This window comes from Pristis pectinata, chromosome 13 (assembly GCF_009764475.1).
Source record: "Pristis pectinata isolate sPriPec2 chromosome 13, sPriPec2.1.pri, whole genome shotgun sequence".
Taxonomy (NCBI): domain Eukaryota; kingdom Metazoa; phylum Chordata; class Chondrichthyes; order Rhinopristiformes; family Pristidae; genus Pristis; species Pristis pectinata.
Window position 1 is genome coordinate 50306240 of NC_067417.1, and position 15450 is coordinate 50321689.

General features: G+C 50.6%; 1 protein-coding gene across 1 annotated transcript in view; it reads left to right on the forward strand.

Annotated features, from left to right (window-relative positions):
* Window positions 1-15450, forward strand: part of necab2 (N-terminal EF-hand calcium binding protein 2) — a 91513-nt gene that overhangs the window by 48303 nt on the left and 27760 nt on the right. The window contains exons 6-7 of the mRNA XM_052028362.1: window positions 6741-6877; window positions 8944-9062. Coding sequence (XP_051884322.1) covers window positions 6741-6877; window positions 8944-9062 — 256 coding nt within the window. The remainder of the gene's footprint in view (window positions 1-6740; window positions 6878-8943; window positions 9063-15450) is intronic.

Sequence of the window (15450 nt, forward strand, 5' to 3'; positions counted from 1 at the left end):
AATGTGGGAGGAAACCGGAGCACCCGGAGGAAACCCACGCAGACACGAGGAGAACGTACAGACTCCTCACAGACAGCTGTGGGAATTGAACCGGGGTCTCCGGCGCTGTAATAGCGTTACGCTAACCGCTACACTACCGTGCCTGTGCCACCTAGACTCTCGTATCCTGGAAGATAGTTGCTATCCATACCCCTCACAATTTTATAAACCTCTCACTCCTCAGCCTCTGATGTTCCAGTGACAACAAACCCAGCAGATCCAATCTCCCCTTATAACCACAGCCCTCCGTTCCTGGCAACATCCTGGTGACTCTCTCCTGCACTCTCTCCTTCCTCTAGTGTGGTCACTGCTCAGATTGTGGGGAGCTCTCCGGCTCCTGAACTGGGACGCCAGTGAGGGAAGAGGATGGTTGTCCTCCTCGGGGATTGGAGTTGGGACCACGACATTCCCTGGCAAACCCCAAACTGATGGGCATGCCATTGGTGACACCTTCTGGCACTCTGCTGAAGACTGACTGGGCAGTAATTAGCCTGACTGGAATTGTCCTAGTTTCTGTGGACAGGGTAGGAATCAGCACAAAAGTATATGTTTGACGGTCGGTGTGGAGTCAGTGGAGGAAGGGCCTGTTTCTGTGCTCTGTGACTATCCAGGACAAAGCACCACTTGATTGGCATTGCATCTGCCACCCTCAGCATTGATTCACTCCGCCACCAGCGTTACAGCGGCTGCAGTGTGCACCGTCTACGAAACGCCCTGCAGTCTCTTGCCTGAGCTACTCCCACAGCACCTCCCAAACCTTGACCTCCACCGCCAAGGACCAAGGCATCAGGTGCACGGGAACACCACTACCTCCAGGATCCCCCCCAACTCACACACTATCCTGATCCATATCCCCGTTCCTTCATCTATACTGGGTCTAAGTCCTGCAACTGCCCCTCCTTAACAGCACACAAGGAATTAGGAGGAGGCCACTTGGCTCCTCAAACCTACCCCTCCATTCAATATCATCATGGCTGATCTACGCTGGTCTCAACTCCTCTAAAATGCCAGTTCCCTCAATTCCTCGATTTTTCAAATAGTTATTGATCCAGGAGCCTGTTAAAGATACAGTTAAAGATAATAGTTAAAGATACAGGAGCCTGAGGGCACGTACCACCAGGCTCAAGGACAGCTTCTACCCCACTGTGATAAGACTACTGATGGTTCCCTTATACGATAAGATGGAATCTGACCTCACGATCTACCTAGTTGTGACCTGGCACCTTATTGTCTACCTGCACTGCACTTCCCTGTAGCTGTGACACTTTACTCTGTATTCTGTTATTGTTTTTACCCTGTACTACCTCAATGCACTGTGTAATGAATTGATCTGTATGAACGGTATGCAAGACAATTTTTTCACTGTACAAGTGACAATAATAAACCAATACCAATAGCAATCTCCATGTTAAATATAGCCGATGATCTGACCTCCACCACCCTCAGGGGAAGAGAATCCCAGAGATTCACTTGCCCCTGGGAGAAGAAGTGTCTCAGTTTTCAATGACTGGCCCCTTATTCTGAATCTATGTCCCCTTGTTCATGACTCCCCCACTGGTGGAAACATCTCAACGTCTTTCCTGCCAACCCCACCCCACCCGCCCCCGGATCTTGAATAAGGTCACTACTCATTCCACAGTTAGATCCCCACCATAAGGACTGCAGTGGGTCTCGGAGGAGGCTCACCACCACCTTCTCCAGGGTACTGAGGGATGAGCAATAAATGCTGACCTCGTCAGTGATGCTTAGACCATGAGAAATGAAACGTTCTGCCGGGGATCTCCATGTCCCAGGTTTTCTTACTGCCTTTCCTAGACTGGGAACTGTTCACAAATCTATTTCATTTATTTAGCTTCCCCTAGGGTGTAGGTACCACCAAGCATTGTCACTGTTTATTGTGCAATATGTTGCCCTCTGAGGGTGTTGAAGGGGCCCCCGATACAGCTAGGTAGTTGCCCCCGGTGAGGGTGAGGCGCCAGTGGTTGGATGGGACGCTTCCCCCACCCGATTAGTGGGAATGATGCGGAAGGAGAGTTGGAGATGCAATGAAGAGTGAGATCAGGTTGGGAGCCCGCACGCTGAGTGAGTGAAGCAGGTCAAAACGAAACAGGAGCCGGAAATTGGGTCCATTGACGGATGTTTTGTCTGGAGATGAAACCGTGCCTGTCAGGAGCTCGGTTCTTCCGTGCACGGTGCATCACATGGAACTGGTCCTCTCCTGGCACTGGGGCACAGGTGTCATCGAGTCATCGGACATTCAGCCAGTCGGACCACCATATCCACACCACACATCCGGATCAATCCCATCTTCCGGCACTTGGCCCGTAGCCTCCCATACCTGGGCGATTCAAGTGCTAATCTAGAGACTTCTTAAATGCTGTCGATGACTCTGCTTCCAGCTCTCTCCCCAGCAGTGTGTTCTGGGTACTCACCACTCTCTGGGTGAAAAAGGTCCCCCTAAAATCCTCTCTGAATCCCTTGCACCTTACCCAAAATCTATGTGCTTTAGTTTTATATAAGGAAATAGTTTTCTGCAGTCTAACTGCAGAAAGATGGACTCTTTTCTGCAGTCAGATGGACTCTTGACCTCACAATCTACCTTGTTGTGACCTTGCACCTTGTCTACCTGCACTGCACTTCCCTGTAGCTGTGACACTTTACTCTGTATCCTGTTATTGTTTTTACCCTGTACGACCTCAATGCACTGTGTAATGAATTGACCTGTACGATCAGTATGCAAGACAAGTTTTTCACTGTACCTCGGTACAAGTGACAATAATAAACCAATACCAATACTAAAACCTATCTATAGCCCTCATAACTTTATATACCTCAGTCATGTCCCTTCTTAACTTTCTCCACAGCAGGGAGAACAGACCCAGTCTCTCTGGTCTCTCCTCATAACTGAACTGCTCCCTCCCAGGCGACAACCTGGCGAGTCTCCCCTGCACCCTCTCCAGTGCAGTCACATCCTTCCTGTAGTGTAGTGACCAGAACTGCACATGGTACAGATAGACATCTTTTTTCCCAGGGCAGAAATGTCCAATACTAGAGGGCATGCATTTAGAGTGGGAGGGGGAAGTTTAAAGGAAACGTGGGGGGCAAGTTTTTTTACAGAGAGTGGTGTGTGTCTGGAATGTGCTGCCAAGTGCAATGGTGGAAGCAGATACGGTCGAGGCATTTAAGACACTTTTAGAGAGGTTAGCGTAACGCTATTACAGCGCCAGTGACCCCGGGTTCAATTCTGGCCGCTGCCTGTGAGGAGTTTGTACATTCTCCCCGTGTCTGCGTGGGTTTCCTCCGGGTGCTCCGGTTTCCTCCCACATTCCAAAAAGACGTACGGGTTAGGAAGGCGTGACCATGCTATGTTGGCGCCGGAAACGTGGCGACACTTGCGGGCTGCCCCCAGAACACTCTACGCAAAAGATGCATTTCTCTGTGTGTTTCGATGCACATGTGACTAATAAAGAAATCTTGTATGCAGAGAATGGAGGGATGTGGATCACGTGCAGGCAGAAGAGATTTAGTTTAATTTGGCATTGTGGTCAGCACAGACACGGTGGGCCGAAGGGCCTGTTCCGGTGCTGTACTGTTCTGTGTTCTATGTACTCCAGCTGAGGTCTGACCAATGTTTTATAAGGTTGAAGCATAACCTCCCTTCTTTCGTATTTAAATGTCAGTGAGTTTGGTGTTGGCATTTCAGATCTGAGCACAGGGCACACAATCTATGTTCATTAATGATACAAAGCTAACTGGGACAGTAAGCTGTGTGGAGGATGCCTAGTGACTGGAAAGGAATTAGTGAGTGGGCAAGGTGGTGGCAGATTCAATAGCATGAGTAGAAAAACATTTTTAAATGGTTAAACCTCACAAAGGTTTTTGTCCGGAGGGCTGGTTCGTGAAGCACAGATATTCAACATGCAGTTTAGAACTAGGAAGTACTGTGGGTCTGTCAGAAGAGGTTAGGAACGCTAACACAAAGAGGTTCGCTGCAGTTATCCATGGGGTGGTTGAGGTACGACCTGGAATGGTCTCTTATGTCTTGGGATGAACTTCCTTCCTTTATGGGTGTCAGTGGGGTTACTTCCATGAGGTGAGGCCTGTCAGTTTAGAAGTATGAGAGGGACCTCCTTGAGGTGTGAAGCTTTGAGAAGGATGGGGAGTCTGAAGGAGGCTGTTACCTTGGGTTGAAGGGTCCAGAACAAGGGTCATGGTGTCGGGGTAGGGGCGGAGGGGGTGGGGTGGTGATGTCAGACACTTTGAACCACTTTTGAAGAACGTTTCACAGAAGGACGTGAACCTTTGGAATTCACTAAGCTCAATCACAAGGAATGCTCAGACACTGAATAGATTCAAGGCCGAGACTGATGGGGTTTTGGACAGAGCAGGAGCCCCAGGTACTTTGGGATCAGTGAACAGTGAGCCATGATCTTACTGAACAGAGAAGCAAACTTAAAGGGACTTAGTGGCCTAGTTGTGCCTCGTGTCCAATGGCCTCAGGGAACAGACTCCATGAGGCATGTCACAGTCAGGCTTGCAGTTCATTTCCCATCCCTTGGCGCCGTGCTTGCTTCAGACTTTGCTCGGAGGCAGCATTCGAATCTCTTGACAGCAGGCCGTGGGTTCAAGTCCTACTCTAGGGGAACTGAGCTCATCATTGAGGCAGACCTCCCACTGCAGCACCGAGGGAGTGCTGCACAGTTGGAGCAGCGGTCTGTCTGACGAGACATCGGGCTGAAGCCTCATCTCCTTCGCCGCTGGATGTAAAAGAGCGCAGTTTCCAAAGGAGAGCAGTTCTCACCGGTATTCTGATCAATGAAACCAGAATAAACGATCATTAATTATTTATCTATATGTGGGGACTTGGCTGCTGTAAGTCCCCACATATAGGTAAATGATTACGCCACAAGATACTCCTCGGGGAGTAGAAAAATCTGGGACATCCTAAGCCTGTGAATTAGAGTGTCGAAGTAGAACCAGACTTCCTGTCCCGCTCTCTTCCTCTTTTTTTCCCCTTTTCTCTCTTTCTTTATTTCCCTCCCTCCTTCCTTCGTCGTCTGTCACCAGCCAGCTCCCTCTTGTAGTTCACGCCCCGGCATTCGGAACCAACCAATGATTTCCCACGTTAAAATCGCCAAAATCCCCCATGTAATTCCATTCTGCTGGAAATGTTAAGTAACACACATCTCCCTGTGTGCTTGCCTCTAATGTGGTAATTAGCAATAAAACGAATGGCAATTAAGCTATCACACTGGGCTTAGTTCACTCAGATGTCTAGATGAAGGTTTTACATGAATTGAAACTTTAAACTTCATCGCATTCAGCAAAATCTGTGATACATTTAGAATGCAGTATACATTGCTGTTAGCATTAGAGAATTCTCTCTGTTGACCTTAACTAAGGGTCTCTACAGCTGCAAGCGTTGGCTGGCACAGGATGTCATATATTCTGACAAGTAGATGGATAGAAAAGATTTAGAAGGTTATGGGCCAAACGCAGGCAAACGGGACTGGGTCAGTTAGAAAACTTGGACAGCAGGGATGCGTTGGGCTGATGGGCCTGTTTTCCGTGCTCTATGATCCTTGAAAAGTTATTCCAGTACAAAGGAAGAATTGGAAATCTGGTCAAGGAGGTTCACAGCAGGAGCCGCAGTAAAGGTGAACAAGTTTGGAGGGGGAGAGGGTTATTTGGGAACTGGCATTAGTTTGCAAAAACAGAGCAGCTCAGGGATGCTTTACCTGAAGATATCAGCTAACGTAAGGACGAGGAAGGATAGGTGGGTGACGACAAGACTGAGAGGAATGAACAAGGTGTGCTTGGAGTGAGCATCCTGGGCAGGGTCTGGGTATAACTTTATCCTGCTGGGCCAGGGGAAGGGGACTGTGTGATGAAGAAGTCCATGCTTGTTAGAAGGGACAGAAGAGTTTAAGAATAACTGTCTCCCAACAATTGTATAGCATCCTCTAATGGAGCAATCTACGTCCCACTGCCTCTCGCTGCATTACATCCCAACATGGGATCAAACTCCCTCTCAATGTGCAGAACTCTTAACTCCATCCCATTTATTCTCATTGTATGGAATTCTGATGGGCCAAAGATCCTTGTTCACTCTGGTGTAGAGAATCGCATTGGCGTCCTCCTGTTTCATTGTTTTCATGGATTATTAACACTAACATACAGAAGAAAATGTCGGGGACGTATTCATGACTATCAATTCTACCGAAGGGTTTAGCTGCAAACCCATCGGGACATCCAAATGAATGTTGTTGGGAATGATATTAAAAAAGCAGTCTGAACTCTGGAGTTATTAACCTGCCAAGCTAAACTCACAGCAAGGACACAAATGAATATTTTTATTAGATATTATTAATATTCAGATGCTCTCACAAGCACAGATGTCAGACTGAGTAGCTGGTACAGAATTAACAACCTTAAGTCACGATTCACCAATCCACTGAAGCTCTTTGAAGGATGTTCAATAAACCGGTGCATTGAGCCTGGTTTTGGAATGAAATAACTGAGTTTTTGGAAATTATTAATATATAATTCCCCGCGATGGAGTCATTAAGTCAATCAGGGGGCATAACGATGATGGAGAATTATGAAATGAATATTACAGCAGTGGAAAGGATTATGAACGTAATGTGAATTCCTTGAATGTAATGTGCTTTTATTGAACCCCGACCTCTGGTGCTTCTCAGGTGTATGAGAGTGGGACAAAGTTGGACCAGTTTGTGACCCGGTTCTTATTGAAGGAGACAGCCAGTCAGATCCAGTCCCTGCTGACCTCTGTGGAAAGTGCAGTGGATGCCATCGATGACCAGACCACTCAGACAGGGTGGGTACACCTCCTCTTGTGGTGAAGCTCCTGGCCAGCGCATCGCCCTGTTCCCTTGCACACTCTAGCAGGCTGTCCGTCCAAGTAAGACGCTGGCTTATACCGGTTCCGGGTGGCCCCTGCTGGCTTCCAGACTCCCACAGAGTTGTCATCAGGGTGGCTGAGTAGGTTTAAACAAAGACGGGGGCATGTGCAGGAATTTCACATTGACTGCCTTAGAAGGAGAACCTTAGATCAGACGTGTCTGCCTGCTTAATAATTATTAGGGGTGACCGACCCCCACCTACCGTCTGCACACCCTCCTCCCCCAGCACACACACACTTCCTCCCTCCCGCCCCGTGCAAAAGCTGCCTGAGGGGTGAGTTTTCCACACACAGGACGGTGGGTACGTGGAACGAGCGGCCAAAAGAGGCGGAGGAGGCAGGTACAGTTGCAACGTTTGGAAGGCACGTGAGCAGGGACCTGGAGAGGGAGGGATCCAGCCAGCTCTCACTGCCTGCTCAGGACAAGGTTGCAGAGGCTGGGCTCAGTGATCCTGAGCTGCCGCTCAGTGCAATCAGTGACTAGACCGTCGAGCTGCCCCACCCAACTGTGGGGCAGGTGCGACCGGCGGGGAGGGGCGTCAGGGCGGACAGAGCCGTGAGCTGTGGCCCAGCTCAGTGATGGAACAGAGTCCTGCTCTGATTGACTCCGTTTCCCGGGTAAGGGTCACTTACACTGAGCCCCAGGATGTTGTTAATGGTTAAACTCAGAGCAAGGACACGGGAACGGGGGTCATTGTGGGTCACAGGGACTGGGGTCGCCGTGGGTCAGTGATGATCTGGGAAGACTTGAACAGAGAGTACTCAAACAGCAGTACACACACACACACACACACACACACACACACACACACACACACACACACACACACACACACACACACACACACACACACACACACACACACACACACACACACACACACACACACACACTGTGCAGGCAGTTGCTCTTCAAACCTGAGCTGGGAGGGAGAGGGTGGATTTGTTGCCAAGCAATATCTGGGTGGCTTGGAGCAGGATTTCACTCAATTTATTAGCTAGCTGATTTAATCAAATATGTATTTATGAAGACAGAACTCTTGGCGCTGCAGTGCTGGCGGGGAAATGACATCTCTCCCTCTTGCTCAGTTACACAGAGACTCAATCAGTGGCAGACAGGAAGCAGAGTGGCTCCCCGTGGCACTGAGGTTCAGTGCTGGAGAGCAGAGCTCTCGCTGGCTTGTCCGTCTGGCTCCCAGCCCGGTGGTGTGGAAGGGAGTGTGCAGACCAGGAGGAGCCTGGGCTTCACACTGGGGACCCTCCACCGTAAGCTCAAAAGCCCACTTGTGCTGACAAAGGATGAGGCAGCCCCCGACTGGGTGGAGGCAGCTGTGTCACGCCACATGTCTGGGCAGGCTGCCTTTAAAGTCCTGTCACCATGGAGACACTAGCAGTGGCTCTGTTGCCCTGTCCTCTCCCAGGACACCCCGATCTTCCTGAACCCCCATTTTGAGGTGCCAGCAATAACGTCACGGAGAGACAGAGCAGGGAAACCGGCCCTTCGGCCCACTGAGTCCGTGCTGACCGTCGACCACCCACTTACACTAATCCCACTCTATTCTCCCCACATTCCCAACAACTCCCCTAGATTCCACCCCTCATCTACACACCGGGGGCAATTTACAGCAGCCAATTAACCTACAATCCCGCACGTCTTTGGGATGTAGGAAGAAACTGGAGCACCCGGGGGGAAACCCACGTGGTCACAGGGAGAACGTGCAAACTCCACACAGCGCCGGAGGTCGGGATTGAACCCGGGTCTCTACCCGCTGCGCCACAGTGCCACCCGATGTTGAGAAGCACTCAGGAAGGCCTCCTCGCTCAACATCCTTTCCCTCTGGAGCCGGTGGCACAAGATATTCCAGGCAGGACGTTTGGGAGGGGTGGGATCGATCGCTGCTTGTCCTCTGGCTCCCAGGATGTTCTCTCCTGGTGAGTGGCCGCACACTGGTGAGTGAGTAACGGAGTGTGGTCTGTTGCAGGTTCTATGACAGCTCAGCAAGCCGGGCAGTGGTGGGAAGCTGGTACAACAAGCAGCCCCCAGCCATCCCAGCGAACAACAGGCTGACGGCGCGGGACAAGAAACTGAAAACTGACCTAGGTATGTTCAGACCGAGACTGAGGAGCTGGAGCAGAAAGCCAGGAGAATGCAGGACACGCACTGGGCTGTACATCACAGGGACTGGGGTAACAGTGGGTCACAGGGAGTGGGATAATCCAAAGCCACTGAGCCACGGGTAATTGTGAATCCCTGTGGAATAGGGAAGTCATTGGGAGATAAGTGGGAAGGTCAGGGACTAACTACATGTTGTTGGTGTGACATTGTCAGGGGAAGATGGTGTCTGGCCAATTTGATTGAGTTTTTGAAGAGGCATCAAGGGGTATTGATGATGGCACTACAGCTGATTTAATCTACATGCACTTCAGTGAGGTCTTTGAGAAGGTCCCACACTGGAATCGGGTCCAAAGGGTTTAGGACCCAAGGCAAGTTGGCAAATTGGATCCAACACTGTCTTGGTATTGGGAGGCAGAGGGCGATGGCGGACGGTTGTTTCTGCGGTTGGGAGCCTGATGAGGAGCCGGCACAGAAGAGCTGCTGAGTCCTCGGGCAGTTCCGACATGAATTGTGGGTGCCCGTGGGTCCACCTCCTGCTCTTGTCGTCTTGATGTTGGGGGACTTGGTGAAGACAGTGCCTTTGGATGTCAAGGGAAGGTGATTAGTCTCCGTCTGGTTGGAGATGGCTATGGCCTTGTTTCCTGTTCATTGAATGTCCGCTCGGAATATCTTGAGATAGAAACATAGAACATAGAAAACCTACAGCACAGTTCAGGCCCTTTGGCACACAAAGCTGTGCCGAACATGTCCCTACCCTAGAAATTACTAGGCTTACCCGTAGCCCTCTATTTTTCTCAGCTCCATGTACCTATCCAGAAGTCTCTTAAAAGACCCTATCGTATCCGCCTCCACCACCGTTGCCGGCAGCCCGTTCCACACACTCACCACCCTCTGAGTAAAAAACTTCCCCCTGACATCTCCTCTATACCTACTCCCCAGCACCTTAAACCTATGATCTTCTTATCTTGGCCATTGACTTCGTTCCAACACCTAGGTCCAGCAGTCTCCTCTGCATTGTGGACACTCCTGTGGTTTCACAGAACTCCTGTTCACCTGGATCCCTCTGAGACTAACCATACCTTACACTGCAGGCCATCTCAGTGCCCCTCCCCTCCCTACCCACTGCGCTCCCTACCCTACCCATCGCCCCCAGTCAATGCTGGGGTTGGGCAATTACCCTCCAGAGGCTGAAGCTTTACCCCACCTTCCCTACCTCCCCGCCTCAACACCCTCCCTGTTCCAACACTCAGAGCCCTCTCCCCAACACCCTGACCCTCCTCGCCATCTCCCTCCCCCAGCAATTCTCTGAATGCCCACCCCCATCAACAACTTCCCTTTCCTAACACCCTTGGCTGCCCCATCCGCAACACCACAATCCAGCCCCCCCCCCGCCTTCCCCAACTCATCAGACCCCAGCACGTCCTCCGACATTTCACAACACCCTGCCCTCCCCTTCCCCACAACTCCACTTGACCCTTAACTCATTGGATCCCCGCACGTTCCCCAGCCTTTCCAAACACCCTTCCCTCCCCCCTTCACCCCAACACCACTCACAGGACTCCTGCCTCCCCCTCCCCCCCCACCACCACTCAACAACCGCCACCCACCCCCCCCCCCCAACTCACAGGGTCCCAGCATGTTCCCTGACCTTTCCCAAGACCATGAAACCCCCCTCCCTGCTGGAGTTCTCTCCTCCATCCCCACTCTCACCCCGTTCCCTACCCCTGTTGGTGAGCTGTGTGGCCCACAGCCCTCCCACCCCACTGCACCCAGTGCAGCTTTCCAGTTGAAGCAGTGTTTTATGCTGCTTCTTTCTATTCACGGCCAGGGTTTTCCCCTCCACCCCCCCCACCTTCCACTGGGAGATCCACTGGGTGAGTGCTTTGTGGATTGCCTCTGTTCAGTCCCCACTGCAGCTTCCAGAAAGGGCTCTCTGTAATGTTCCAGGCCACACCACTCTGACCTCGCTGCCCCAGTGACCAGTGTTTACTCCCGCTGTTTAATCCCTCCTCTCCTCTCCTCCACTGACCACCCCTGTTGGTTGGGTGGGTTGCAGTGTTGGATGGGAAGCCTCGAACCCTGGCCACACCACGGCAGCGTGTAGCCTTTCTCCTCCAGGGTACTGGGCTTCTGGTCAGTGGCCCGCACACTCCAGACTGGGTGCAGAGGCAGTCGGCGTGTCTGATCCCTCACTCCTGAGCTAGCAGTTTGCAGGTGGTCTGATATTGGGAGGTGGGAGAGGAAACTCCCTTATCCACTGGGCAATGACCTTCTCCCCAACCATGTCTCTACCTCCCTTCAGCTGCCAGGGATTCCTGAGCCCCCCCTTGACCCCTACCCCCCCCAAAGGAGCGGAGGTCAGAGGTGGGCAACATCATTGGACAGCCCACCTCCGGCGAGGGGTTGGTGACCTCCCTCCGCCTTAAACCTGTGCCCTCTAGTTTTAGACTCCCCTATCCTGGGGGAGAGACTGTGACTGCCCACTCTACCTGTGCCCCTCATGCTTTGTAAACCAGGTCAGCCCCCAGAGCTCCCTTCGCTCGAAGGAAGGCAGTCCCAGCCCATCCAGTCTCTCCTCGTAACTCAAGCCCTCCAGCCCCGGCAACGCTGCTGTGAGCCTTTTCCGCCCTCCGTGCCCACGCCGTGGATTCTGTGCCACAGCTGCACTCCGGCGAAAGCACCGCATTCAGGAGAGGGGTGGCTTCCCCCAAAAACAGAACACGCTGGCTCTCTGAATTCGACATCAGCTTCGGCGTTGACACTTCCTCTGCAGTTGACAAATCTAATACATTTACAATTCATTGCATAATGAATCCACCTTGACTTTAAATTAAACCTGACAACTTTCTGTGTAGTGAAGTATGACTCTGCCAGCGAACACTTAGCGAGCTGGTTAGCTTGGTTTTTGTCTGCAGATTGATGGTGTATCTGTGAGGACAGCTAAGGCGAACGGAAAGGTGTAATTGTCAAGTGCTGGCACTTATAATTTTGATATCATTAAATCAGCAGAACACACTGTATGTTTTATAAATTATATTTTATAACACACCCTCTCTGCCTCAGGGCTGTGACTAACTACATCATATGGTTCAGAAACAGGCGGATGCCCGTCGTGACATGCTCTGCCTTTCAATAAGATGGTGGCTGATCTCCCTGTAACCCCTTGTCCACCCTCACCCTCGATAGCCTTTCACCTTGCTATAAAAAATATTCAAAGACCCTGCTTCCATCACCTGTGTAGGGGGAGAGTTCCAAAGGCTCACCACTCTCAAAGGGAAAGGACTTGGCCTTTGAATCTGTTGGTGATCCTTATTTTGAAACAGTAACCCCGAGTTCCAGATTCTCCCCTGAAGGATACAACCTCTGCACATCCTCCCTGTCAAGACCCCTTGGGATTTTATATATTTCAGTCAAGCTTATCCCTCACTTTTACACTTGAGATTGTATGCGGAAGGGAAAGGGTCAGAGGTTTTTTTTAAATTTTATTTACAGCGTGGTAACAGGCCTTTCCGGCCCAACGAGTCCACCCCGCCCATTTTAAACCCAATTAACCTACCTGTACGTCTTTGGAATGTGGGAGGAAACCGGGACACCCGGAGGAAACCCACGCAGACACGGGGAGAACGTACAAACTCCTTCCGGACAGCGACGGGAATCGAAGCCCGATTGCTGGCGCTGTAATAGCGTCGCGCTAACCTGTACGCTACCGTGCAGTGTCTTCACTTACGTGAAGGTCTTTCAGAGACAGTCACCACAGCATAAATTGAGTCATTATAACTGAAGGGCATTGAGTATAGGAGTTGGGAAGTTGTGATGCAGTTATATAGGACGTTGATGAGGATGTACTTGGAGTATTGTGTACAGTTTTGATCGCCCTGTTATAGGAAACATGTTTTTAAACTAGAAAGAGTGCAGAAGGAGCGTGGCGGCTCGTTGCAAGCTGCTCTTTACAGATCTACTCATTACCCTTACTCTAATCATCCTACACTTTTAAATTTAAATTCTATGTCACTTACCATTACTACCTCAATTCACTCTGTACTACCTCAGTGCACTGTGTAATCGGTATGCAAGACAAGTTTTTCACTGTACCTCGGTACAAGTGACAACAATAAACCAATTCCAACACTAAAGTATTTATCAGGATTTTGCCTGGACTTGGGTGCCTGAGTTACAGGGAGAGGCTGCAGAGACCAGGACTTTTATTTCCTGGAACATAGGAGATTGAGGGGTGACCTGATAGAGGTATACAAGATCATGACGGGCATAGACAGGGTGAAAGCATGTAGTTTTTTTCCCAGGGAGGGGGTGCTAAAAACAAGAGGGCATAGGTTCAAGATCAGAGGCGAAAGATTTAAAAGGGACATTGGGGCAGCTTCTTGTAAAGGGTATTTGGAACCAGCTGCCAGAAATAGTGGTTGAGGCGGGCACATTAGCAACATTTAAAGGCCATCTAGATAAGTACATGGATGGGACAGGTTTAGAGGGCTATGGGCCAAACGCGGGCAGATGGAACTAGCTCACTGGGCAACACAGTCGGCATGGACGAGTTGGGCCAAAGGGCCTGCTTCCATTTTGTGTGACTCTATGAGTCGATGAAAGATGGAAAGTCTGAAACTCTCTCCCACATTTTGCCTGACTCCAAAACCCCTCATGCAGGATTCAGTTTTTGGCAGCTGGGTATTTCTGGCAAGGGCAGCAAGTTAGGGGCGAGCTGCCTTCTCGAACCGCTACAGTCCCTCTGGTGAAGGTGCTCCCACAGTGCTGTTAGGGAAGGATTTGCAGGACGTAGACCCAGTGACGGTGAAGGAAGGGGTGGTGTGTGACTTGAGGTCGACTTACAGTTGGTGGCTGCTACCCTTGTCCTTCTTGGCGGTGGACGGTGGAGGTTTATGTTTTCTTGCAGTTCCCTCCCACCATCCTCCACCACCAAGGTCCCCTGTGCACCCAGTCAAGGTCTCCGATTACTGTTCCGCACCATCCCCGACCCAAGCCCAGTCACTGGTCCCCTCTCGAGTCCTGACTCAGGCCTGTCGCCATCTCACCCCACTCCTGAACTTGACCAGGCTCAGTCTGGCTCTGGCCTCCGACCCCAAACCCAACACCTCTCAGACCCCAACCATGCCTTGTCCCTTCTCCCTCAACCCTGACTCACACACACTCCTCTCTACGACTCTCGCCATGATTAGAACTTGAAGTTCCCAGGAGTGAACATCACCAATAGCCTGTCCTGGTCCAACCACGTAGATGCCACAGCCAAGAAAGCTCACCAGTGCCTCTACTTCCTCAGGAGGCTAAAGAAATTTGGCATGTCCCCGTCGATGCACCAACTTTTACAGATGCACCATAGAAAGCATCCTAACTGGATGTATCATGGCTTGGTACGGCAACTGCTCTGCCCGGGACCACAAGAAACTGCAGAGAGTTGTGTACACAGCCCAGCACATCACAGAAACCAGCCTCCCCTCCGTGGACTCTGTCTACACTTCTCGCTGCCTCGGTAAAGCAACCAGCATAATCAAAGACCCCACACATCCTGGAAATTCTCTCTTCTCCCCCCTCCCATCAGGCAGAAGATACAAAAGCCTGAAAGCACGTACCACCAGGCTCAAGGACAGCTTCTATCCCGTGGTTAAAAGAATGTCAAATAGTCCCCTAATACAATAAGATGGACTCTTGACCTGACAATCTACCTTGTCATGGCCCTTGCACCTTATTGTCTGCCTGCGCTGCACTTTCTCTGTAACTGTTACACTGTTTTCCCTTGTACTACTTTGATGTACTGATGTGATGAAATGATCTGTATGGATGGCATCAAAACAAAGTTTTTCACTGTACCTCGGTGCATGTGACAACAATAAACCAATAATTACCAATCCTGAACCCAGCTCCGACCCCTCTCTGATCCCAGACATGACTCCAGCCTGACGACAGTTAAGGACCTAAAACATGTCAAGGGCTCACAAAATCACAGGACAAAGAAGCAGAAGTAAGCCATTCGGCCCATCTAGTCTGCTCCATGAACTAAACTAAACTATTCCTATCCAGCCCCAATTTCTGGCCTTATCCCCATATCCCTTGATACCCTGACTAATTAGATACCTATCAATCTCCTCCTTAAAGACCCCCAATGATCGGACCTCCACTGCTGTACGTGGCAAAGAATTCCATAAATTCACTACCCTCTGGCTAAAGAAATTTCTCCTCATTTCTGTTTTAAACTGGTACCCTCTAATTCTAAGATTGTGCCCTCTAGTTCTGGACTCACCCACCAGGGGGAACAGCTTAAGCAGATCTACTCTGTCTAGTCCTTTCAACATTCAAAATGTTTCTTTGAGGTCCCCTCTCATTCTTCTGTACTCCAGTGAGTACA